Source organism: Manis javanica, chromosome 13, assembly GCF_040802235.1.
Source record: "Manis javanica isolate MJ-LG chromosome 13, MJ_LKY, whole genome shotgun sequence".
Lineage (NCBI taxonomy): Eukaryota > Metazoa > Chordata > Mammalia > Pholidota > Manidae > Manis > Manis javanica.
The window spans coordinates 1465572-1489704 of record NC_133168.1 but is presented as its reverse complement, the minus strand read 5'-3'; the positions used below and the strand labels follow the sequence as shown (position 1 = coordinate 1489704).

The 24133-nt window shown below is 47.5% G+C and overlaps 1 protein-coding gene and 1 long non-coding RNA gene across 8 annotated transcripts in view; one reads left to right on the top strand and one right to left on the bottom strand.

Annotated features, from left to right (window-relative positions):
* Positions 1-824: 824 nt before the first annotated feature.
* On the top strand, positions 825-4897 carry LOC140845781 (uncharacterized). Its single transcript, XR_012124669.1, has 2 exons — positions 825-943; positions 2625-4897. It is a non-coding gene; the product is annotated as an uncharacterized lncRNA (long non-coding RNA).
* PPIL6 (peptidylprolyl isomerase like 6) overlaps positions 3343-24133 on the bottom strand; it is a 28053-nt gene continuing 7262 nt past the window's right edge. For 2 of the 7 annotated variants that reach the window (XM_017661027.3, XM_017661025.3), the window contains exons 4-8: positions 20734-20796; positions 20483-20630; positions 16216-16272; positions 9940-10075; positions 4916-5583 (exon numbers count right to left, since the gene is read on the bottom strand). In XM_017661027.3, the coding sequence (XP_017516516.3) occupies positions 5472-5583; positions 9940-10075; positions 16216-16272; positions 20483-20630; positions 20734-20796 (516 nt within the window). In that variant the 3' untranslated portion in view covers positions 4916-5471. Of the gene's footprint in view, positions 3529-4904; positions 5584-7989; positions 8137-9939; positions 10076-16215; positions 16273-20482; positions 20631-20733; positions 20797-24133 lie in introns of those variants that run through there. The other 5 variants (XM_073220809.1, XM_017661029.3, XM_017661026.3 and 2 more) reach the window with 5 other exon arrangements.

Below are 24133 nucleotides of genomic sequence, written 5' to 3'. Positions count from 1 at the left end.
CCCCGGCAGGCCCGGGCGTGGGTGGTGCCGGGCCCCGAGTGCGGGCGCGTGCCCTTGGTTGCTGGGCCCGCCCAGGGAAAGGGGACCCGGCCTGGCCTGCCCCGCTGAGCGTGTGCGCCGCCGCCCTCCCCCAGCCCTTGTCCCACGGTCCCGGCGGCGCGGTCCCCCTCCAGCCGGGGAGCCGCCGCGTCCCGCCGACCCCGCGCTGCCGGGGGACCGAGACCCCGGCGACTCGGCGGCCCGGGGGAGGGCGCCGCCTGTCGCTGCTCGGCTTCCCCAAGGGCAGCGCCCGCCCATGCCCAGCGCCGCAGAAACACGCACCGGGGCGCCCGTGCTTCTAGCGAACGGTAGAGGTTAGGTCATGAAGGCTGCGTTTGATGCCGCCCGTTGCAGCGGTTTGTGCTTATCGCGGAACCACGCACATGTTCCCTAACAAAATCACACACACTGATGGCTTTTGTGAGATCTGCTCTGCATGAAAACACCAAGAACGTGGCTGCGTTTTCCTGCCTGAAGTTGAAAGCTTTTGTGACTCCCTAGAATCCCGTCGGGGTCCTTCTGTGGCTTCATGACTGGACATTCGTTGCACTGACCGCAGTAGTTGGAGGTTTGCTCGGATGTAAACAAACTGAGGGCTTGGGGCTGACCCAGCCTGGGGCCGGAGGCACGAGGGCGCAGCCAGCAACCCAGGTCCCTCCATCAGCCCGCGGAGAGAAACACCTGCTTTTCTCTTCAGGGTGCCTGTCATACAGTATTTAGTATGTCACCACCTGACCCTCAGACCGAATGAAGACACTACTCAACTTTTTAAGGTAAAAAATATGATAGAAGTTACATTTTCTTCCCACACTCTACAACTTGCTTAGGTCCTAGAATGAACACAGCCCACTGTGGAGGCCATTTTTTACAATTTGTCATCTGCACGTTCAACTCTAGACCTCAGGTATTTGTTAGTCCTTAAATATTGCTCTCTTGAGACTAGAAAAACATCGGTTATTTTATTTTCCATGGTATCTGTTGAGCTAGAGCATGGAAGACTCCCAAGGTCATTTTCACCGTGCCTGAGTTACAATACTGCCTGGCAGTTACAATACGGTTTTAATACGCATTAAACCTCGTGTCATACTTACATGGTTGGCCCTGTGATTAGGACTGATGATAAAATACTAGAGATATTAAAAGACTCCACTTTGAATATGGATATTTCTTTGGTAACTGCTTCTGGGTTTCAGAAGGGTTACACTTTAGAGCAGTTGTTCTCAACCTTGGCTGAATAGGAACCACTTGGGAAGTTTTGAAAAATCCTGATGTCAGGGTACTGATTTAATTAGTCTGGAATAATATATTAATAATGCCATCAGGACTTTTAAAAGCTCCCCAGTGTCCCTACTCTGCAGTGAAGGTCAAAGCCACTGCTTTACTCTTGCTTCTCAAAGTGTGGTTCACCAACTGGTAGCATTCATATCACCTGAAAGTTTTAGAAATGTGAAATCTCAGGTCTAAGTCACAATCTGCATTGTAACGAGATGTGTACGTCTACATGTAATAATGTCTGAGAAGACAGTTTACACTGTAACCTGTGGAGATCTATTCTGCCCTCCTAAATTGACCCCATTCTCTGTAATAGTAATTCGTCTAAAAATTATATCAAACAAGACATGTTGTAAAAAAGCTATTGTTTGTCTTACAAATGTAAGGTCAAGGTATAAACACAAAACTGATTGGGCAGGGTGCATGAAGCCCAGCCTAGGTTCTCTCTAGTTTGGCATCTGAGATGCACTTATTTTTATTTCTATTCTGTTCCAAACTCTGTATCTGCTAGAGCTTTTTCCATTATATTTTAGTCTTTTAGAAATAGAAGGAAACACTTATTTCTAACTCATTTCTTAGGAATAACTCCTAAGTTCAGGCTAAACTGCACCTGTGGGTAAAATTGTAATATTTCCAGAATATCTCACCTGGCTTTAGTGCATCTGCATATCAACAGGTGTTCCTCAGGGGTGGAGAAAGGTAGTTCATCTCCATATTGATGGACAATTACCTGGGTGACCGAGGGCTTATGTGAACCTGAGGGGTTAGGAGGAGGTCTGGTTTGCTTCTGCCAGAGCAGGAAAGAGAAGTGGCCCCAGACCGCAGTTTGTAAGCAATAAAGGGGTTTTAAACTTTATTTCTCCCTTTGACTGATTTTGGTTTTAGAGGTATTTTGCCCCGGGATTTCCTTTCCCCAGATTTACAGCACCCAGGCAGCTTTCTGACGTCCTGCGTTCGCCACTACTTCCCGGTGCCCAGGCATCCATCGTGCTCCCAGTCTTGTCTTGGAGAGCTCGCTGCCAGCCGTTCACACCCAGAGAGGCATTCTGGTTACTTACAACACTCAGGTGGTTCTGTACTTGTCTGGTAAAGAGCATTGCCCCGGGCAGCCCGAGAGTCCCAGGCTGTCCCCAAGCCCCCAGGCCGCCGTGGTGCCTCACCTCCTGGCCAGCCAGGAGCTCCAGGCCCCTGTGCCAGGCCTCTACTCGCCGTCCCTTCCCACTGGTTAATGTTTGCAAACCTCCCTGCTGCCTTGATGAAGTTGATTCATCTCATCATTTTTCCTCATTGTCTTTTCTCTTGTCACCCTGCAGTGTTTTGTAGCTTTTTCTTCCACATACCTGCATGCCTCAAGTCTCCTATCCACAGCTTTCGTACATTCAGGTGGTCTTCACCTGCAGCCTCCAGAGCAGCAGGTCGCCTGGGATGCGTTAAGAATGCAGATTCCCTGGCCTGCTCCCCAGCTGAGTCAGAAACTGGGCTGAGGCTCGGGGGTGTGCGCCTTTTGGCTTGAGCACTTCTGATGCACACCACAGTGCAAGACTGCAAAAGAACCTATGACTTTCCACATCTTCAAAGCCCCCACCATCAAATACCAAACTTTGCAATTTATGTTGTGTATGATAGGTTGTGTTTGTTACAAATATTTTGTATGATGTATAAAACTGACTTGCGATATGGACTGACTGGATTTTCCAGTTTAAGTTGCGACTCCGTTTTGGGAAGGGTGGTGGATACTGTAGTCAACATAGTATTTTAAAGAATGATTTGCTGTAAGGGAGAAAGTATCAGTAGGTGTGACGGAGATCAGTTTTAACTTTAAGGATATACCTTTTCGAATTAATCCTATTGAAAAAGTTTTACCTTTACATCATAGCGAAACTAAAAAATAAAGGGAGCTGAAATCAGTTTATGCTCACACAAATATCTCAATTCTTTCCCAATATCAGATAAAATGCTTAATGCCCCAATATGCAGGCTCACTGTCGGGAAGAATGGCTCTGCCGCTTGTGTTCCCTGAGGAGTGCCGTCCTGTGTTTCCCAGATCTCTGCAAAGCAGCGGTGGCACTCACCGTGTGCTTCCCGGGGTGGTGAGCGTCCCTGTGGGAAGCTCAGCTCCCCTTTGCGATGTTCCCCGGGGGCCAGAGGAACCCATGCACAGTGAGGACCAGGAGGCTTCGTGCCCGCAGCAGGAGCTCTCAGCTTGACCAAAACTCCCTGGAGGAAGAGAAGATACCTCTTCAGCGTCTGACTGTTAATCAGAGTCATTGAAGAGCTCTTAAAAAATACACGTTCCTAGGCAGCACCTTGAAGGTTACGCGCCAGTCATTTGTTGAGCACACGTTTAATGAGCCCTCAGAGCACAGCAGGTCCTCTTCCAGGTCCTGGATACAAACGACCGATTCCCTGAACCCTCTCAACAACGCTGTGTGGTAGGCGCTCCTGAGATGAGGTGAGGAAAGAGCGGCACGGTGACGTTCGTGCCTGGATGTGTGCAGGTGGGCAGAAGCGGAGCCCGGACTCCAACCCGGCTGGCGGGTCAAGAACACGCATTCTTCACACGATGGTGCCTCCAGGTCTGCTGAAAATGTGACAGAGGCACCATGCTTTTCCCATTCGCCTCAGAGGTTAGAATAAAAGCATATGACATAGAGCAACAAAGCACTAAAAAAAAACAAGCACATGCCAGTTGTCAGGCGTTAGAGATGGTCAGGGGCAAGGAAGCAGGTCTAACTCTAAAGGGGTTGCCCGCGGGGGGTCTCTGTGGTTCTGAAAAGGTTCTCTGTCTTGCTTGTGGTGTCGGTCCCACAAAACTACCCACGATAAAGTGACACACACACATTGTACCAATGTCGATTGCCTGGTTTTGATAATCGTAGTAACGTTACGTAAGATGTTCCCATTGGGGATAACGGATGAATGGTACACAGGACTGAGCTGTGCTATTTTTGCAACTTTCAGAAAATCGACAATCATTTCAAAATGCAAAGTTAAAAAAACAAGCGTATGCCTCCCTTTTGCAAGCCCCAAGTCCATTAGGGCCTGTCTCCTGAAGATTGGCTCAAAGAGGGATCACTGGAGCAGGAAAGTTCGGTGGCTGTGAGCAGAGCGGGGCGGGACGGCAGCGTGGCAGCAGCGGGCCAAGGTCGCCATTAACAGGTCCCACACATCACTGATTTCACAAAGCGGCCGAGACCAGCTGCTCACACCTATGCTGACTCCCAAATGACGAGCTCTCGGCTGGCAAAGCAAGAACTCCTGGGGAGAAAGCTGGACTAATGCACGAATCCTGGACCCTGCTAGACACTGACTCAGCCGCCGACAGGCTCCCCCAGTCTCTTTAAAAGGCATCCCAGGTGACATGGGTTTGAGGATCTCAGATTAAGGAGCAGCTGATACAGCAGGATCCCCAATAACACCAAGAATCAACCACACCGGGTTGATTTGGATGGCGATGACCAACCCAAGCTGTTGATTTGCACGGAGTTGGTGTGGCCCAGAGACAAGCATCTTCTCCTGACATGTAAGAACATCCAAAATGTATACCCTTTTCTGAATGCTATGTATAAACAATGAAATACCACAATTTTTTTTTTTTGCTATTGCTTCTCTTCTGGTTATTTACCAAATTTCTCACAGCAGAAATGTAGTTACAAACAGCATGATTCTGTTACAAATGTTTTAGGATCTGGAGGCCATTAGGTACTGCTGCTAAAGTGGCAAGATATTAAACCGACAGTAACACAAACGAACAGGGTCTATTTGTCTCAAGTACTGAGAGGTCCGGACATAGGTGGCAGCTGCTGGCACTCGTTCAGTGACTCGAGATTTGGCGCTGCCGTCTCTGCAGCTCCTCCGCGTCTCCTTCACGGCCCAGCCTCTCTGTGGTCAAGGTTAGGTGGCGGGAGAGGGGCAGGGCTGCCGGCTGCCCTGCCTCACCATCCCCTGGCCCTCCTGGCTGCAGAGGAGGCTGGAAACCGGGTGCCCCTGCTGTCATGGTCTGCATGGCAGAGGCACAAAAGGAAAGTGGGGAGGGTGGCGGGTGCTGGGTGAGCCTCCCTGCAGTGTCAGCTGCAGCTTTTATTTTGTCCAGCACTATTTAATTAAATCTAGGAACAGCTGATCAGATACATAATTGTCAGAAAATAATGACCCAAAAATCAGGCATAAAGATCTCCACTGTCGATGATTATGCATTGCTGTGTTGGTCTTTCATTCTCTGTTGGAATCAGCTCAAGTTGCTGAAGAACTTTCGTTCCTTCAATCAACTGCCTACGTAGGAGAAAAAATGGGGAATTTAATAACACATTTTCACGTTTCGTTTACATGCCCAAGTTGAGGCCTGTCTGGCTTAGCTAAGGCTACGCCCCACAAATTAAATCAGCACCAGCCGAAAACGTTTTCAATGGCTGTGGATGTGTGTCCCCTGCATCTGCCCCGGACCCTCCCATCTGCTGTCCTCACTGCTGGCTGCCAAACTTATAAAACTGCACATCTGATCACACCTCCCTGCTTAAAACACTGCAATTATTTTCCAAAAGGCGAAGTCTCTATGGCTCTGGGAAGGTTGGGGGTGACCTCCCACCGCGGCTCTCTGGCAGCAGGCACCCCGCGCCCCCACCCCAGCTGTCTCCTTTGCTCCTGCTCTGGCTGCCTTTGGCCCCCTCTGGGCTTCCTTCAGAGCTCAGCCGTGGGACAGTTCCCATACACCCTGCGCCTTAGGAGAGGTGATCAGGGTTGGACTGACACTCATCTGCTTGCTGCTTCGACTCATTTCCGGCTATCCCCTGAGGACAGAGGACGGGCTTTGGCTCTGTGCTCACAGCCTAACAATGCCCAGCACGTAGTAGGCACCTCCCTAATCCACCACCCTCCCCACCCCTGCACACCTGAGGTAGTGGACGTTGCTTCTGACCCCAGCTGACCTCCCAGTGGAGCCAGACCTTGTGTTTCTCATGTAAAAGGGCAGCAGGGGCTGGAGGGAGAGCCCTACGCCCAGGACGGCGCCCCTGTAGGGTCTGCACTGAGGCAGGGGCTGCGGGCCAGGTGCCATTCCCATTGCCTGAGCCTTCATGCAGACGTGGTCACGCTGCCACTGACTTCCCCCGTCCTCTGCCTGCCCCGGGCTCTGTGTTTGATGCCCCATCTAGAAACTGTCACCAGGACACAAGGCATATTCCAAGGATGACGAGCAGGAGATAAAAGGGCCAATGCATCTCTGTCCAAAGAGCATGTGAAGACTTCTCTCCAAAGTGGTTTCATAAACATCGAATGAGCACCTACTGTGTGCACCTGTCCATGGGACAAACGTGAGGGCACAAGGCAAGCAAGTCCCAGTCCCCACTTCAGTTGTTCACAGTGAGCCCAAGAGGACAGTGTGGAGTCTGGCTTTGGTAACCAGGGAGGCCTCTGATCTAAGCCTTGACCAGGCCTTTGGCAGGCTGGAGGCAGGCAGCGGCCAGCAAGATGAGCCCAGAGGCCGTCCCGGGCACGATGGCTCTCCATTCTGGCTGCAGCTCAGCTGCCATGGTGACGACATCCAAACCTCCATCTCCGGCCCTCACCAGTGTGCATGCCTGCTCCTGGTATTCAGGAGTGGCCACCTACCTGTCAAATAGGTAACTGAATCTGTAACATAACTTGTCCGTCCTGAATTCAGGACCCTCGTTCCCATGTCCTCCTCCTTGAATTTTCTATCTTGGTGAGTGGCACTGACCATCTGACCAGTTCTAAGATCCTAAGAGTTCCTCTAGACCTTCGCTGCCCAATGGGGTGGCCACATATGGCTATTTAAACTTAATTAGAATTAAATAAAATTTAGTTTCTCCATTGCACCAGCCACTTTTCCAGGGCTCAAGGTCACATGTGGCTTAGTGGCTGTCATACTGGGCAGCACAGATTGGAGTAAATTTGCATGTCTGTGCTAAGTCACACTAGGCTCTCCTCTTCTAGACTGTCCCCAGGACCTCACCACACCATCCCAATAGTCAGTAAGTCCTGCTGAATCTGACTTCCAGCAGCTCCTGAGTTCTCTAAGTGTCCCCTGCTCATCAGTACCGCCAGTGTCTCGGAACAGGATTTCTTTGCGGCCTATTACCAGCCTTCCCACCTGTTTCCATCCTTTGTCAGATAATTCCTCGCCTCTGCTAAGATTTTTTTCAAAATGAGAAGCTGGTCAGGTGGCTCCCAACTTAAAATTTGCCCATGGCTTCCCATCGCTGTGGGTGGGGGTCCGTGCTCAGCAGCCCCGCACCCCAGCCCGCTGGGCCCTGGCCGGCTCCTCTTCTCCGGCCTGCACTCTCTCTGAGCTTCCCGGGCAGTAAGCCCTTGCCAGACCCAATGACATGTGGAGAAGGCGCTCCTGCACCCCTCAGCCCCTGCCTGAGAGGGCTCTCCACTCTCCTAAGACTGAGTTTGCTCATTTTGATGCCACCCTTCTTCACCCAGCTAACTTCTGCCTGACTTCAATACTGAGCCCACCTTCCCATAAAGCTTTCCATGACTCACCCCCCCATTCAGGGGTTCCTGGAATGAAAGTAATTCCCCCTGCCCCAAGAGACTCCCCTTCTGTGTATGCAGGAAGGGGAATCTTCCAGGCTTGTATTTTGGTATCTTTCCCTCTGAAACCAGAAGGCAAGACAGTGGGTGATGCAGTCTCCCCCGTGGGGTGCTCCCAGTGGCATCTACCTGAAGAAGGGGTCAGTTCAGGTACCAGAGTCTAGGGCTCAGAAGGAGGGTCCGTCTCAGACAGGAACCTGCTGTACCTCTCTGGACCTCACCAACCATGTCTGGGCTTCCAGAAGCTCAGGTAAAGCTGGGGATGCTCTGAGAGGACAGGAGAGAAAGCAGCTTCCACTAGAGGCGGCCCCACGCCTGGGAAGGAAGGTGTCCGTGGGGCACCACACTCCACCAGATCGCCTAGTCGCCTATGACAGACTTGCCCTTTGCTTCTTCTCTAGTGCTCCAGAAGGGCTTGTTTAAATGTTTCAGCCCATGCTCGGCTGTGATTTGGAGATTTGAGGGATAAATGGAGACCACACTGGACTAGAACAATGGAAGAGGTGCAGCAGCCTCCCAAGACCGGTGTTGTGGTGACACCCACATTTAGTGAGATTCCCCTCAAGGAAGGTGAATCCCATGGAAAAGAGCCGCCACCAGGGGCCGAAGCCCTCCTCCCCTGCACTGCCACCCGTGAGCACCTGCTCTGCTTTTATGAAAGGAGCTGGAGGGCTCTGTCTTGCCCCCCTCCACACCCCCAGAGCACATGTTACGGAATGGCATAGCCTGGGTGTCCTGCCCTCCGGCTGCTGGCTGGCTAACACACTAGGTGCCAGTGCCCGAAGGGCAAGGACTGTGTCGCAGCGGTCCTTCCCGGGACCGAGGACCGCGACTGATGGAGGGTAAGACCTAAGAAAATGCTGGCCAAACAAACGGGAGCTTTCAGAGGTGCGGGCTGAGGACAGATGTGGGGCCTGTCAGGGAAGGTCCTGGAATGTCACACTAGATGGGGCACTGCATCTGGGGTGGGCACCACAGAGAAGGCATTGCATGTTGTAAGTAGTCACGTTTATGTTCAAGAGAAGTACCTTTTGGAAAGATATAAAGGATCAACTAAGCATGTAGTTGAAGGTAGAGATAGTATCAGCAAGATAACAGGAAGATATTTAAATGACCCAAGAAACTATGGGGTTATTTGGATTTAAAAATAGTTGAAGTATGCATTTTCAAAATCAGAATAGAGTTTATTAGGACCAGGAAAAATGAAGAACAACACATATTTTTAGGTCATGCATCTATTAATATAAAACCATCTCTTCAGAGAAATCTCCTACAGATGAAAATATACTTTGTTTTTTCAACGCGGAAATGCCACCTGCATTGCACTGAAGGAATAATTGTGGTTAAAATTAACACTGTCATGAAACTTCTTCATGGGATAAAGAGTCAGTAATTAACCCTATGGAATGGCTGGAATACCTACTCAGAAAATTTCTCATACTTTACATCACGTCAGGGAAGACGTTAGCTTCAGCTTACATTGATTTCAGCCAGCGTGTGGACATGAGACGCTGGAGCAAAGAAGAACGCATTCACTGCCCACTGTAGGTCCACGTGCCTGTAAGCATCTTGCTGATATCATCTCACCACATAAATATATCTACACTATTAAGCATTACGGCATTATTTATAGCAACCAAAAATTGCTAATGTCCATCTTACTACGCTGATGGACAGTGACTGTGAAGGGGTATGTGGGGGGGACTTGGTGAAGGGGGGAGCCCAGTAAACATAATGTTCTTCATGTAATTGTAGATTAATGAAAACAAAAAACAAAAAACAAACAAACAAAAAATTGCCGATGTCCTTGAGACTAAAGATAAGAAGGATGGATGGATAGATGCTTAGACAGAACATTATAATGGCTGTGCCTAAATGGTTTCTGTGTTTTTTATAGGTAGCAAGCTTCTTATGAAATATCTTTTCCACATTTGTCCACATTTGTAATACTTTTGCTTGTAAGTTCTATCTTTCATTACCCACAGACTTCATACCATAATCACCTAAATCTTTCTGAGTCACATTTTTACTTATATGAACACTATACAGACAAACCTACAACATACGTACCCAAAAGCCACATATTTTCTATCGAGGTAGGGAGCCGGCTGCAGTGTGATGTAGAATTGTGATGCGTTGCTGTGACGGCCTTTGTTGACCATTCCGAGAACTCCCCTTTTATTATGAGGAACTGAAAAGTTTTCATCTAAAAAAGACAACAAACAGTTAAGTCATGAAAATATCTCTATTCTCTCAATTGTAACACATAGAGCACACACAGGGCCCTTGGTAACAAGGCTCTTAGCCACATCTATCAATTCATTCCACACTGTAAATATTGTTTGTTTCATTTTCCTTTCATTCATCTGGGCTGTTTAAAAAAGCTGTAAAGTCTTAGAACTATTTGATCATTTACCTTTAGTTTATTATAACCATAGCTAAAAACAGTGTGCTAAAAAAATAATGTAGAGGGGAGCACTTTAAATCGATGACGTAAAAGGAGGCGCATGCTTTGTTTAGAAGTAAAAGTCAGCAGCCCTCCTTGTACTATTCGGGCAGTAGTGTTTTATTCAAACAACCAACATCAGTTAAAAATACATCCTCCGAGGAGGCTTTCACAGACGTGACTCTGCCCCTCACAGCACCTCTGACGACCCCATGTAGTCTTTTTACCCCCTTGTGGTGGTTTCCTCTCTAGCAGGCAAAGGCAGGGACCTCATTCCTTTATCATTTTACCCCCAGGGCCTCCTAGCATATTACCTGGCATATGTGTGGCCCTACATGTTAGTGAGGAAAGGAAATTAGTTTATGCTTATTTTTGGTAGTCTTTAAATAAATTTGAATCTCAAACCTTATGTTGATTGACCAAGATTTTTTGGGAAGTGGTTTTTCTTAGGGCGGCTTAACGAGTAAAAGGGCAGATGGTGGTTATCAGGCCGCTGTCTTCAGGAAGGACCCTCCCCAGGACGAAGTCAGATTTGCCCCCAAACTCAGAACACAAAAGGAGGTGGTGGAAGAGAATTTCAGTAAATGTTTTAATTCAGCAACTTTATCCATTTCTGGGAACTATGGAGAGATGTGACTAGTAACTGTCAATAAAATTTTCTTAAGCTGCAATCACTGTTATTTTAAGTTTACAAGCTAAGCCAACTAAGCAATTAAGCCATAGATGCGCTGTAGTTACTTTTAGATTGTTAAATTGCAAAGTGAAAAAAGACCTCTGAAATCTTATTAAATGTGAGTGAGGTGTTTTCATACAACCAAGGCCATATAATCACATTGATGCTCCATATTCATTTCAGTGGAATAGAGAAATACCCCACCAACTTCAAGGAAAATTGCCTGGAATAGAAATCTGTCCAAAGATTCCATTTTAACAAAATGGTATTTGTCATTGCTCTTAAATATTATGATTAATTTCTCTTAAATTCTGTAAGAGGAAAGAAAACTTAGAGCTGTAACATTTTCATAAAAAATTCGGTGATTGTGGGATAATTTTTAAAGCAGTTAATTGTAGCACCTGTTGCAGAAATGCTGCCTGTGTGAAAGCCCACGTACAAAACAGAGAAAACGGCCTGGACCTTAACACCTCTCAGCCCCCCGTGGGGGGATCCTTACAGAACAGCTGGGAAACTGTGGCTCTAGGGGACTTTCAAAGGTCTAGGTGGTCCTGACTTACAAATTCAAACTGTGTGGACGTGATAAAAACGTGTGACTCTGAGCGATGATGCCCTGGATTCTGTGGGCACAGAATGCTGACGTGGAACAGGATGCCCACTGGGGGGGCGGCGGAGCCATCCCTCCCCTCCCTGTCCTCCCACAGTCACTGCCAGGGCCTCGGCCCAGAACCACACGCCGCGGTGACCCTGCCCACATAAACCCGACACGAGCTGCGCCAGGACGGGCTGCTGGCACCTGCTTCCCCCACGCACGTGGGGAGCGGGGCGGTCCCCCAGCCGTGCCCCGCAGAGCACGCTGTCACTAAAACACGGGAGCCGACGGCATGGTACAGTTCAAGATAAAAAGTTTAAAATTTTTTCTTTGGAAAAGCTTTACTAAAAAACGGCTATCCTAATACTATATATTTACATCAGTAGAGATAGAAATATTTTCACCCAAGGAACAATATTAAAATCGAGAATGAAAACCCAAGGTTTAATTCAACATTTGTTCATCCAATAAATACTTGTTAAATGCCCACGGCCATCCGAGTGTGAGTATCGAGCTTGACACTTCTGAGTTACATAAAAAATGTAGTCTGCTCACATCATCTTTTTGAGGTTAGGAAGAACCTGACCCTTAAATCAACAACCACTCCCCCCCACCAACACACACCCATGTCCGACTGGGATAAGGAGCTACAGTTGATCCTTGAGCAACATAAGTCTGAAAGACATGAGTCCACTCAACAGACTTTTTTCAGTAAATACATTGGAAAATTTTTTGAGATTTGCAACAATTTGAAAGACACTTTTCAGACGGAGGCCCAAGCTCGGAGTCCGCGCCTCCAAGAGGTTCCTGGGTGAGGCAGTCATGGCCTCGGGGTCGGGCAGGGTGGGGGGAGGGCGCGGGGAGTCTCGTCCGGAACGAGGGAGCCAGAACACATTCCAGGAACACCCTTTCTCCACCTGCAATGGCTTATTTTAAGACCCAGCTCAAAAGCTGCCCTGGGCCCCCGCCGCCCGCTCTCCCAGGCCCCCGTCCCCTTCCCCACCGCTCGGTTCCTTCTTAGCACTAGTGGTCTATGTTTTAACATCTGGCAGCCCAAAACCACAAAACCATTGAGGGTGGAAACCTGATGTCCCACCTTTGTTTCCTAAGGTCCTAGCCCCGTGGAGGCAACTGAGAGGTTTGTTTTATGAACGAACAAATGAATTGTGTCCCTGGAGTGCTTTCATTTGATAAAAATTCCCTTCACTTTTCCACCGGCTCAATATTACTATTTTAAAAAACTTTTTATTGTATTAAAATAGAGACACAAAAAGCCACAGAAAATAAATGCAGAGTTATCATTAGGTGGGGAGATGGACAAACACCCTTCGTCCACCACTCAGGCCGAGAAGGCCAACCCCAGGCTTCGTGGGGTGGGCGGCCTTCCCATTTTAAAAGCCTTGTTTTGCCTTTTCAGTCTCCTTTAAAGAGCAGGTTCGACCAATGCTCCTTTGCCTCGTGCTTTGTCTGCTAGTGACCCTGAGCTACTTAATTCCTCCGGGTCTGCAGGTTGCCGATCGCACACACGTGCAGCCCAGAATGCTTCTCTGTTCTCTGTGCTGTCAGCTGGGCCATGATATTTGTGTTGAAAAATGCAAATTTGTTTCAACTTGACTGATATATTAAGGAAGGACTTGAGCATAAGGACTCCCACCCCTGCTTATAGGCAGTTCCCTCCAGGAGAAACACCAGGTGAACAGAGCTGCACAGGGACACACACGCCTCAGACATCTACCAGACCTCCGTCACTGAGTTCTGAGCCACATCCGCCCACATCAGGTGTCAGAACTTGCGTCCACCTGCAGGGACCCGTCCTCCACCACAGCAGTACCACTCACAGGCGGCCCCTCCGTGCATGTCAGGTCTGCGGGGCAGAGTGCTGCATTTACTACAGCCATTACGTGTTTCTTGACCATACGATGCATGTAAACTGTGTTATAGTTTTTTTTTTTTGGTATCATTACTCTACAATTACATGAGCAACATTATGTTTCTAGACTCCCCCCATCACCAAGTCCCCCCAACATACCCCATTACAGTCACTGTCCATCAGCATAGTAAGATGCTGTAGAGTCACTACTTGTCTTCTCTGTATATACTGCCTTTCCCCTGCTCCCCCTACATTATGTCTGCTAATCGTAAGGCCCCTTTTCTTTCCCCCACCTTATCCCTCCCTTCCCACCCACCCTCCCCAGTCCCTTTCCCTTTGGTAACTGTTAGTTCATTCTTGGGTTCTGTGATTCTGCTGCTGTTTTGTTCCTTCAGGTTTTTTCCTTGTTCTTATGCTCCACAGATGAGTGAAATCATTTGATACTTGTCTTTTTCCACCTGCTTATTTCACTGAGCATAATACCCTCTAGCTCCATCCATGTTGTTGCAAATGGTAGGATTTGTTTTCTTCTTATGGCTGAATAATACTCCATTGTGTATATGTACCACCTCTTCTTTATCCATTCATCCACTGATGGACACTTAGGTTGCTTCCAATTCTTGGCTATTGTAAATAGTGCTGCAATAAACATAGGGTTGCATCTGTCTTTTTCAAACTGGGCTGCTGCATTCTTAGGTTAAATTCCTAGGAGCGGAATTCCTGGGTCAAATGGTATTTCTATTTTGAGTTTTTTGAGGAACCTCCATACTGCTTTCCACAATGGTTGAACTAATTTACATTCCCACCAGCAGTGTAGGAGGGTTCCCCTTTCTCCACAACCTCACCAACATTTGTTGTTGTTTGTCTTTTGGATGGTGGCCATCCTTACTGGTGTGAGGTGATACCTCATTGTGGTTTTAATTTGCATTTCTCTGATTAGTGATGTGGGGCATCTTTTCATGTGCCTGTTAGCCATCTGAATTTCTTCTTTGGAGAAGTGTATGTTCGGATCGCCTGCCCATTTTTTAACGGGATGTGTGTCACAGTTTTTATAAGGTTCCTGTCTTATACTGCAGTGTGTCACTGAGGAAGACTCTACCTCATTTTTGCCATAAGTCCTGTGGATTTTGCATAGTGCAGAGATTTTAAAACCACATTAGGGCAGAACTGGTTTGATTTATTGCAAACTGGCGGCTGGGTCCAGAGGCTCATTGGTCAGCCCCGTCCCTTGGGTGGTGTGTTCAACCAATAGAAGGCTCACGATGTCTGGCTGTGTCTGTTTTCGAGAAGTCTGCAAACAGCAGTGCAACCCAAGGCCTGGCATGACCCTAGCGACTCATTACCAGTGCTCAGTTGTTCGACAGCACGACTGCACGTGAGGTTCCAGGCTCATTTCACTGGAATATAACTGGAATCTGCCATTTCTCCCAGGAACCTGGTTTCTTTAACTGAGAAATGACATTTTGAAACAACAATCTAAATGCTAGGAGTGTGTATTGCTACTGGGTGGGTCGCTGTTTGCAGACCAGTTCAGTGAACAGATATATATATATATATAAATTCAGGATTACAGAATAGTTTACTTATTACCCTCTGTCCTGTTTCATCTCTCTTCTTTCTCTCACATTGAAAATCCTGGTTCTCAAGGACACAGGAAGTGATAAAATTAGACTATCCTATAATTGCTCACTTACTTTTTCCCACATTCCATATGCAACAATCTCAAAGTCCCTCCTGCGCTGTTTTCGCGCAGTTCCACACCACGGCTGCGTGCGTGCGTGCTGACCTCCGGGCTCTGTTCCCATCCCCTCTGATCACGGCTGCCCCATCCTGCAGGGCTCCGATCCTATTCTAGTCAGTTCCTTCTCAGAGCGGGCCAGTTCTGGGAGAGCCTCGTCAGACCAGTCTGGGGAGGTCCTGGAGGTTAGAGCGCTCCAGCCCCTCCAGACCTTTCTAGGGCCCCCTGCACTCCCCGTGATGGGCTATTTGGGGTTCCATTCCCAGGCCTGCCGGATGCCCTACTTTCTCCCATGCGGGTTTCAGAGCTGTTGGTAGTGTGTCCTACTTGTCTGAGTTTTGCAGTTCAGGTAGATACCTCGTCACCTAGTTTTGTTGTAGATGTTGTCCACGGACTTTTAGTCTTTCTATCTAATTATTTTTGTTTAATCATTGGAATTTGAAAAAATTCAAAAACTATACCACCACCACCTCCACCATCTTCCCTAGGACCCCCAACAGCAGTCTTAATAGGATTTTGCATAGTGCAGAGATTTTAAAACCACATTAGGGCAGAACTGGCTTGATTTATTGCAAACTGGCGGCTGGGTCCAGAGGCTCATTGGTCAGCCCGTCCCTTGGGTGGTGTGTTCAACCAATAGAAGGCTCACAATGTCTGGCTGTGTCTGTTTTCGAGAAGTCTGCAAACAGCAGTGCAACCCAAGGCCTTGGCACAAGTACCAGCTCTAAGTGTGAACATAGTATATTACAAGCCTTAAAAATACAAACTCCCTCTGACCCTATAATACTAATTCTAGGGATTTATCCTAACAAAAATAATATAATCAGGCAACTGAAAAATAATAGGCATACAAGGCTGTTCCCAACTGGACCAGGGTGCTGCTAGTCCATTTTTAACTCCCACTTTTAGTAGGTGTACTTTTAGTCTGTTATTCCAAATACTATCTTATTTGGAGCTGTGAATTCTCCAGTCCTTTAGATTTGAATAATCAACTAATATATGACAGACAAAATTGAAAGATGCATACCTTCAAATGTTGGTCCATAAATTGACTCTCCCCCATCTCCTTTTCCAGCTACTATATCTGAGAAATAATGGCAAGCAAACATAAGAATTCTGAGACTAAAAAAGAGAATATAGTAATGACAGGAAAAATGCTTTAAATTATGATTCCACTTACGTGATTCAACTAAGTTACATGATCGTTCAATATCTACAGTGTGAAAATATTAATCTAATCATTTTATTTGTATTTGCTAAGCGTTTTTACATTTGTGATCCCATTTTATTTCATTCCGTCATAGTAGCTCTCTGAGGTAGGTTAAATTATAATGCAAAACCTCTGAAATGATGAATTAAATTATAATTGTGGTCACATTTAAAGCAAATGTATTCATATCAGTTCTGCTTACTTCACAAGTCATTCCGCAGTCCATCTTTGTGGATAAAATGAAGGTTCCTGCGGCCAGGACTCTCACCTGGCCCTGGTTGGGTAGCTCACTGCACACGTGTGGGCAATACGTCATTACTGACTCTATATAAAGAGCTCTGCCCAGGGCTCTGGGCGACACGGTGGCACGGCTGCGGGAGAGCCGAGGCTGGAGTGGTGGCAGCGCCGAGGACAGAGACTGAGACGGCTGCGGGGCTGGAGAGGCCCGGAGGCAGAGACGGGCTTGCTGCCTAAAGACTCGCTCTGAGCAGACGGGATTCTAGTGACTGACCTGCCACCGTGGGCATAAAGTTGGGTGTAACCCTTTCACCCCAAGAACGTTCTACTGTCACTTCTTCAGTCTCACTGAGTCCATAGTGAACTTGTCCAGGGCTGAAACCCAGTGGCAAGACAGTCTTGCTTTTCAGAAAAACGGAAAGATTAAACTGAGAGGGGGAAATAAGAACAGTAAGGTCTTAGAACAACAATAAAAACAGACACTCTAAAAAGAACGAATGTTCAAATTTTCATTCCTTGGAAACCTATAACAGATTTATTTGGCCAGTATTGTGCAAATGAAGTTCCTTTATAATGTAATGAGGTTTCTTTTCTGCGGCCTGTTTTGCATTATGCGATATTCTAGCTTCGGGAGCGCCCTACCCTAGAAATCCTGCCGGTGCGAGGTATTTTCACCTCCTCGCCGCTCAGAGCGGAGCAAAGCCAACTCCGCGGAAACCGAAGCCTCCGAGCCCTTGCCCCGGCCTCCCACAAACCCCTGCGTCCTCTGCTCTCCTGCGCATGCTCCCTGAGCACCGTGGGCACTGCGAGCTCTGGAAAGACTGCGCCATTTGAACTCACCAGGAGTAATTTATCTAGAATGAAAGTCCGCGTGCTTTTTCAAAGAAATGCGCTGCCACAGCATACAGGTGGAGAGAATTGAGGGCAGGCATGCAGCATTTAAATTACACTATTCACAAGTTGGTTCAGAAGGTAATTGACAAACCTTAAGTCAACCCCACTCCACCTTATACTCCCCCCATGACTCAGTCACGGCCCTGGGTGGCCCTCATGAGCAGGCTGCAGCGGCGGAGGGCTAAGCCCGATCCCCAGCACCAGCTCCTTCCCATCACAGCGTTTGCACTGCCCAGGCAAATATGCCCAGGTGGGTCCCTGCCCCCACTAACTCAAACACTGGGGACACGCCTTTGTCCTGCCTCTGCAATGCCACCATCGCTCGTGCACCTTGGCTTCAGCTCTCCCAGGTAAATATTTTGTATTGGCACCACTTCAGTCGGTACTTAATACTTCTTGGGACCGTCACCTACCCCCTTGAATTCAGCCTTAAATATCTGATGTTATTTTTATAGCTCTGAGACCAAAGCTCAGCAGTAAGAATAGTGGTTAAAAGTCAACTTTTAAATCAGATGATTCTGATTTAAAACTTGATGTCAGCTGCCTCCTCCAAGCCTGTTTCCTCTCTTGTGTGGACAGGAATAATGGGCCTCCCAGGGGGTTCTGAGGGTTGGATTATGCGGGTGGAGCGCGGGGCAGCGCCCGACGCAGCACATTGCTCCCCGCTAGTGGCCGCTATCACGGCGCAGCGCGTGCTTACGGCGCGCACCCTCTCATTAGCTTCACCCGCACCGTCATTATGTGGAACATGACGTCGGGGCTGTACAATGTTCTGAACTATATCCCAAGAGGTCCTTCTGAAGGCAGCAGGCCTTGGGGGCGCCGCACAGAGAGAATCCTACCGATGTGGCGGGATGGCTCAGTGCCTTCTTGGACTTGGTACCTTAGAAATGAATGGAATGTACATTTCCTGTTTAGCTATCTGCTAGTTCATTTGTTCTTCTAACAGGTATTTTTTTAGCACCTACCATATGCCAGGCACTGTTCTGGAATAGATAAAAATCTCTGACCTTGTGGAACTTACAGTTTAGTGAAGAGAAACAGACACTGAACAGATTACCTAAGAAATATATAACGGCATGTCTGGTGGTAAAAAGTGTTACGAAAATAGGGCAAGGCCCTAGGAGTGTGGCAGGGAGGCAGGTGAGGGCAGCTGTGCGGAGAGGGAGGTGGCAGTTTCAAATAAGGTGACTGGATAAGTCCTTGCGGAGATGAACTTGGGACAAAAATCAGAACCAGATCGGGGCTGAAAGGCAAGGAGATATCTGGGGGAGCAGCCGGGCGGAGTGTGTCCCAGGCGAAACGGCAGAAGACCTCAAGGCACATATGCTCCATGAGCTTCGGAACAGTGAGGAGGCCAGTGTGTGGAGCAGAGAGTGTGAGAGGGAGGCGGAAGGAGATGACACGGGCTGGGGACAGTGCAGACCGGGGGACGGGGCTCTGGTCCCAGAGGACACGCAGTAGTGCCCGGAGGCTTCCCAAGGCACAGCATGAAAGCCGTATCAGCTCCTGCATTCCAAAATCTACTCCCAGCCCCTGGGAACCTGACATCTGAAGGGAGAGGAATGTTCGCAGAGCCGAGTACTTCCAGCATTCCACGTCACTGCATCCTGACTGCTGCCTGGGATATTAAGATCATCCCCATTTCCTGACTAAGAAACTGATTCAGAGATGCTAAGTGCCTCACCCAAGGTGGCACAACTCGTATGTGTGTTTGGATTTGAATCCGTAATCAGGATTTTTTTCCAAACCATCCTTACCATTGCTGACTCACTGGAAACATGCCCCAAGATCTGTGCACTTTACGACTTGGAAGTTTTACTTGAAATAAACAAGCAAAGAATATGACCCACTTTTCCCAAATTCGGCTCTGGGCAGGAGTGGGTGTGGGGAGGTGATGAGAGAGGTCTGATCAAAAACCAAACCAAAACAGAAAGGAACGTGGCATCTGGGAGCCCAGCACAGTGGGTCAGCACCGAGCCAAGTGTCAGGAGACCCTGACGGTGGGTGGCTGTTTCATACTAATACAAAACTGAAAAATATCCAAATGTTTACCAATGAGAATCAATTACACTGGCATAGCAATATGCAGCAAAAGAAAGCAGACCTTAAAATTTTTCTTTGTTAATTGATGTAGGTATATACATTCTATATACATATCTATAAAGTAGAAAAATAATGAGCCTAAATAACAATATTAGTGATATCTCATTTTGAAGAAACTGAGGGAAAAAGATTTACATACAAGGTGCTTGGATTAAATCTACATTTTTCTCCTCATCAACCTCAGAATGTTCCAGATGGCAGAAAAATAACTAAACATTATTAATTTTAGCCTCCGCATACTTCAAGGAAGCAAATCTCCTTCCACATTAAGCCAATTATTTTTAAATTGCTGCCTAATTGTTCCCTATGGGAGATCTCCCAAAAGACTTCCAAAATTCAATTCTGTGCTGTTCATCAGGCACCTGGCCTGTAAAAACTCAAACCACTGCTCTGAAAAGAAAGCACAAATGCAGGCCAAAATGCTTTCCTTCCCACTCCTCAGCTGTGACTATGTGCCGTCTTTAGGGTGTCGCTTTCCATTTATTCTGTTTTCAAATTCCTGCCTCTAGTAGTTCCTTCAAAGCCCTGAATGTTCTAAGCACCCTTATTTACTTAGGTAAGCACTTAAATTTACACTTTGATATAAAATGTTTTCCTGCTTCCTTATATCACTTTGGAATATTATGTATGATATATTTTACATTCGTTTACTTTAAAAATCAGGACATTTTTAAAAAGAGTATGAATATTTTAATCATTTTGCCATATAAAACATTCTTTAAATATATGTAACATCTAATATTAAATGTACCTAATTCTGTATGCATTTCACACAGGTAGATAAACCAAAGTCTGAATATTTTGATTTGATGCTGTCATTAAGTTGTATTTAAGATTTTGAACTCACCCCCTCCTTGTACCCAGCCGCTCCGTACTACCCGATGAAGGACTGAGCCTGCGTAATGCAGTCTGACGCCACTTTGCGAAAACCCTGCTTTTCCTGTGCATAACACCTGGAAATTTTTACATGTTTTGGGACATGCATCGCAGTATAGCTACAAAATAAAGATATAAGGTTTGAAAGGTTAATATTTAACATTTTGACAGATTTCTACCCCTGCCCAACTTACTAAATAACAGCAACAAAAAAACTCTTACCTCAAAAACCAATCTTCCAATTGGACAGAAGTCAATAGAAATGTCCAAGAACACAAAATCATGCTATTAAAATGAGGGAGAAAAAGATCATGCAGGTCAATGTCTTGGAAGAAAGTTTTAGAAAGGACCAAAAATATGAGAATAATGTTTTCAGTGATAAGGTTTCAACAGCACTAACAGTGGATAATATTAACAGCCAAATTAAAAGAATGGCTTAAAGAAGCTTATTTTTTTTTTATTGTCTTTAAATCTAAATAACACACTTTAAAAACCCTTTAGTGGAGCTCTGAATAACCTACAGAGGACACAGGGCCTCGCCACCCACAGCTCACAAACGAGGACGCGAAATCAAACACCCATCAGCCCCTTTGGGAAGAGCAGCAGACCGGGGATTTTCTTTTCCGAATAATTGTGGGATAACATCCAATGTGACAGCCATGGTTCGGTTACTGTGTGTTCTGGATTTTCAGAGACAGCAAAGACTAGCCAGCCAGAGCCAGGCCACAGCCTTCCTGGGCGGGCAGATGAGGCCACTCCATCCAGAGGCCGTGGGGAGCCAGGACTGCGGAGGGCAGATGCCATGCTTCTGGGGTTACTTTCATCATGTCTTCATGTTCCCAGAAGCCCCCAGCTCTTGTTTTCAACTGACATCCTTTATGGGAGAGACAGCCAACATCTGTGAGGTCTTGTCTAGTCCTACAGAGAGACTTCCAAAATGAAAACACTAGTGTGGGGAAGTCGGGGTTCCTACGGCCAGGATCCTCACTGAACCTAAACCGCCTGATGATGTAACTGGCCTGTTGCTGGGCTACCCCTTCCACACCTTTAGGCAATAAGCCATTATCACGCTATAGAGAGAGCTCGGCCCAGGCCCAGTGCTCTGGGCAGAGAGAGAGATGCTAGTGCTCGACCTACCACCGGGAGAACAAGTCCAGTAACAAACCCTTTTGCCCCAAAGAACGTGTTGTTGTCAGTTTCTTTGGTCACATTGAATCCATAGCGAACTTGCCCGGGCTGAAACCCACTGGCAAGACACTAGTCTCCATTCATTCATTTAGTGAGCAGAGCGCATTGAATGAAATACATTTCCAATCTTAGGTGCCATTACAATATGTGAAAATGCCACCTGATTTAACAGGTGGCTTGCCCTGCCCTATTTTTAAGCATCTAGGAAATACAATGAAATCACTTTTAAATACATGCCCATCATTATTTTGTCATACCAATCTTTTTTATTTTAATTAAAAGACTGAAATAATCTTGTGCTATCTGACATCCAGGAATGAAGCATTATATCCATACTAATTATAATTAATTTGTTTGTGCCTGTCAGCTTCTGTAAAGCAGGTTCTTAATTATAAAAGAGTATTATTACTTTAGAATAAGTGGCATAATATAGTAAACTTCACAAGCTCAGGAGGAAAAAGGGCTATACTGGGCACAGAGAAGACAAGTAGGGACTCTGTGGCATCTCACTATGCTGATGGACAGTGACTGCACTGGGATGGGGGGGGGGACTTGATCATATGGGTGAATGTAGTAGCCACAATGTCTTTCAAGTGAAACCTTCATAAGAGGGTATATCAATGATACCTTAATAATAATTTTAAAAAACTTAAAAAAGAAAAAAGGCTATACTGGAAGTCATGGAAGACTTGTGAATGCGTCAGTCCATTCAGGCATCATTAACCTTCCTGCGCATCAGGCCTGTGTGGTTGTCAAGAGTAGATAATGCTGAGAATTCTAATGGAAAGAGAGCAAATGCATGCAATGCAGGTTACGTCCCCTAGCAGCCAAGCATGCAGGTATAACCATCTAGTATATTGTTCCAACCCAGAAGGAAGCAAGTCCCTGGGTAAGAAAAATCTAGCCCTGTGCAAAAAGACCTAAGGATTTTCTCAGGCATCTAGGCCCTCACCTCACTGCCCCTCCAACTCAGGCTGCCGTCTTCACCAGCCGCGCGACGACAGCAGCTTCCCGGACGGCCGCCCCGCCACCAAGCCTTCCCCACTCCACCCTGTTTCTGCACAGCCCTACACGTTTTTCCATAAAAGCGAAGAGGATTACGTCATCCTCTCTGAAAAGTTCTGTTGAATCAGCTTCCCTCTGAAGAAAATTTAACTCCTTAATTCAGTCCAGAATGGACAGTAAGTCGAACTTTTCTTTAGTGGATCCGCTTGTTTTTTTCCCTACTTAACATCTTCATACCTTTCTTATTTGGGGAGCACCGCACAGGGCCCCACCACCCTCTGCAGAAGCTGAGGGGCCATACTCCCCATCTCCAGCCTGTGAGAGCCAGGGTACGGGGCTATGAGGTGGGCTCCACTGTCACGTGCTCCTGCCGGGGGCCTGGCACCTCCGGGGGCTGACAGATGCAAGGAGGGCTGAGAAGTCAGCTCGGGGACGGTGGCAGCGTAAACCCAGGGCCAGCAGCACCTGCACCTGCACAGCCCTGGGGAGTGAGTCAGGCCGTGTTTCTCACTGCCAGGCCTCCCCTGGCTCCCACCTGCTTTCTGAAGCTGGTTCTCCAGCCTTCCTGTCAATTGTGGGGCTACCAATATCATTTCAATACACACCATCCTCCTTAAGTTAATCGGAGCGGCTGGGTATCGTGGGCCCCGAGAACCCTGACGGGCACTCTCATCTTCCCAGGCCCATTTCTCACTGGGTCTGGCCTCCTCGCATCCCCTGCCATTCCCAGAGCACCCCGGGCACTCCCAGACCCTTGTCCTGTGGGAACTAACTGCTGGGAATGTCACATTCCTTCCCCGCACGGTGTCTCTAGCCTTTTCCAAGCGCATTGTTTAGTCGACGCTCACTGTGCACCTCCTACGTCTCGGCTTCTGTTTGAGGCAGTGGTTAGGTGATGAATGAGACCAGCTCTTTGCCTTCCCACGGCTCAGAGCCTAGCCCAGGTCTCTACGGGCATGGCCACCATGGACATGAGATGACTTTCAGCATGTGGCAGTTGTTGCTACAAGTTTCTGAGCAAAACTACAAAGTACTTGGGCCTCTATTCCATCCCCCTGCCCTGCCATGTCTGTCTCACCCTCTGGACCTTACGCTTTGTGACTGTCCTTTGCCTGGAAGCCTCCCCAGGGCTATAGCTGGCTGAGTCCTGTGCTCAGCAGCCATGTGTCACACTTTAAAATGTCACCTCTCAAACGTTCTGTTCTCATAGGGCAGAGGCTCTCACACAGGTGTTAGAAAGTATCAATTAAACTCTTTCGTACTAAGGGTGAATGAATGATAGGCTCAGCCTTCTCAGAGGGGATCCTTCTATTTTAAAATGGATGATGAATGCACATGAATCTTGACTGGGGAGCAGAAATGTTTGGGACAGGCGGCTTCCCTCTGTGCGGTCGGCCTGCTGGGGGAGACGCGTGGTTCACACGGCGCC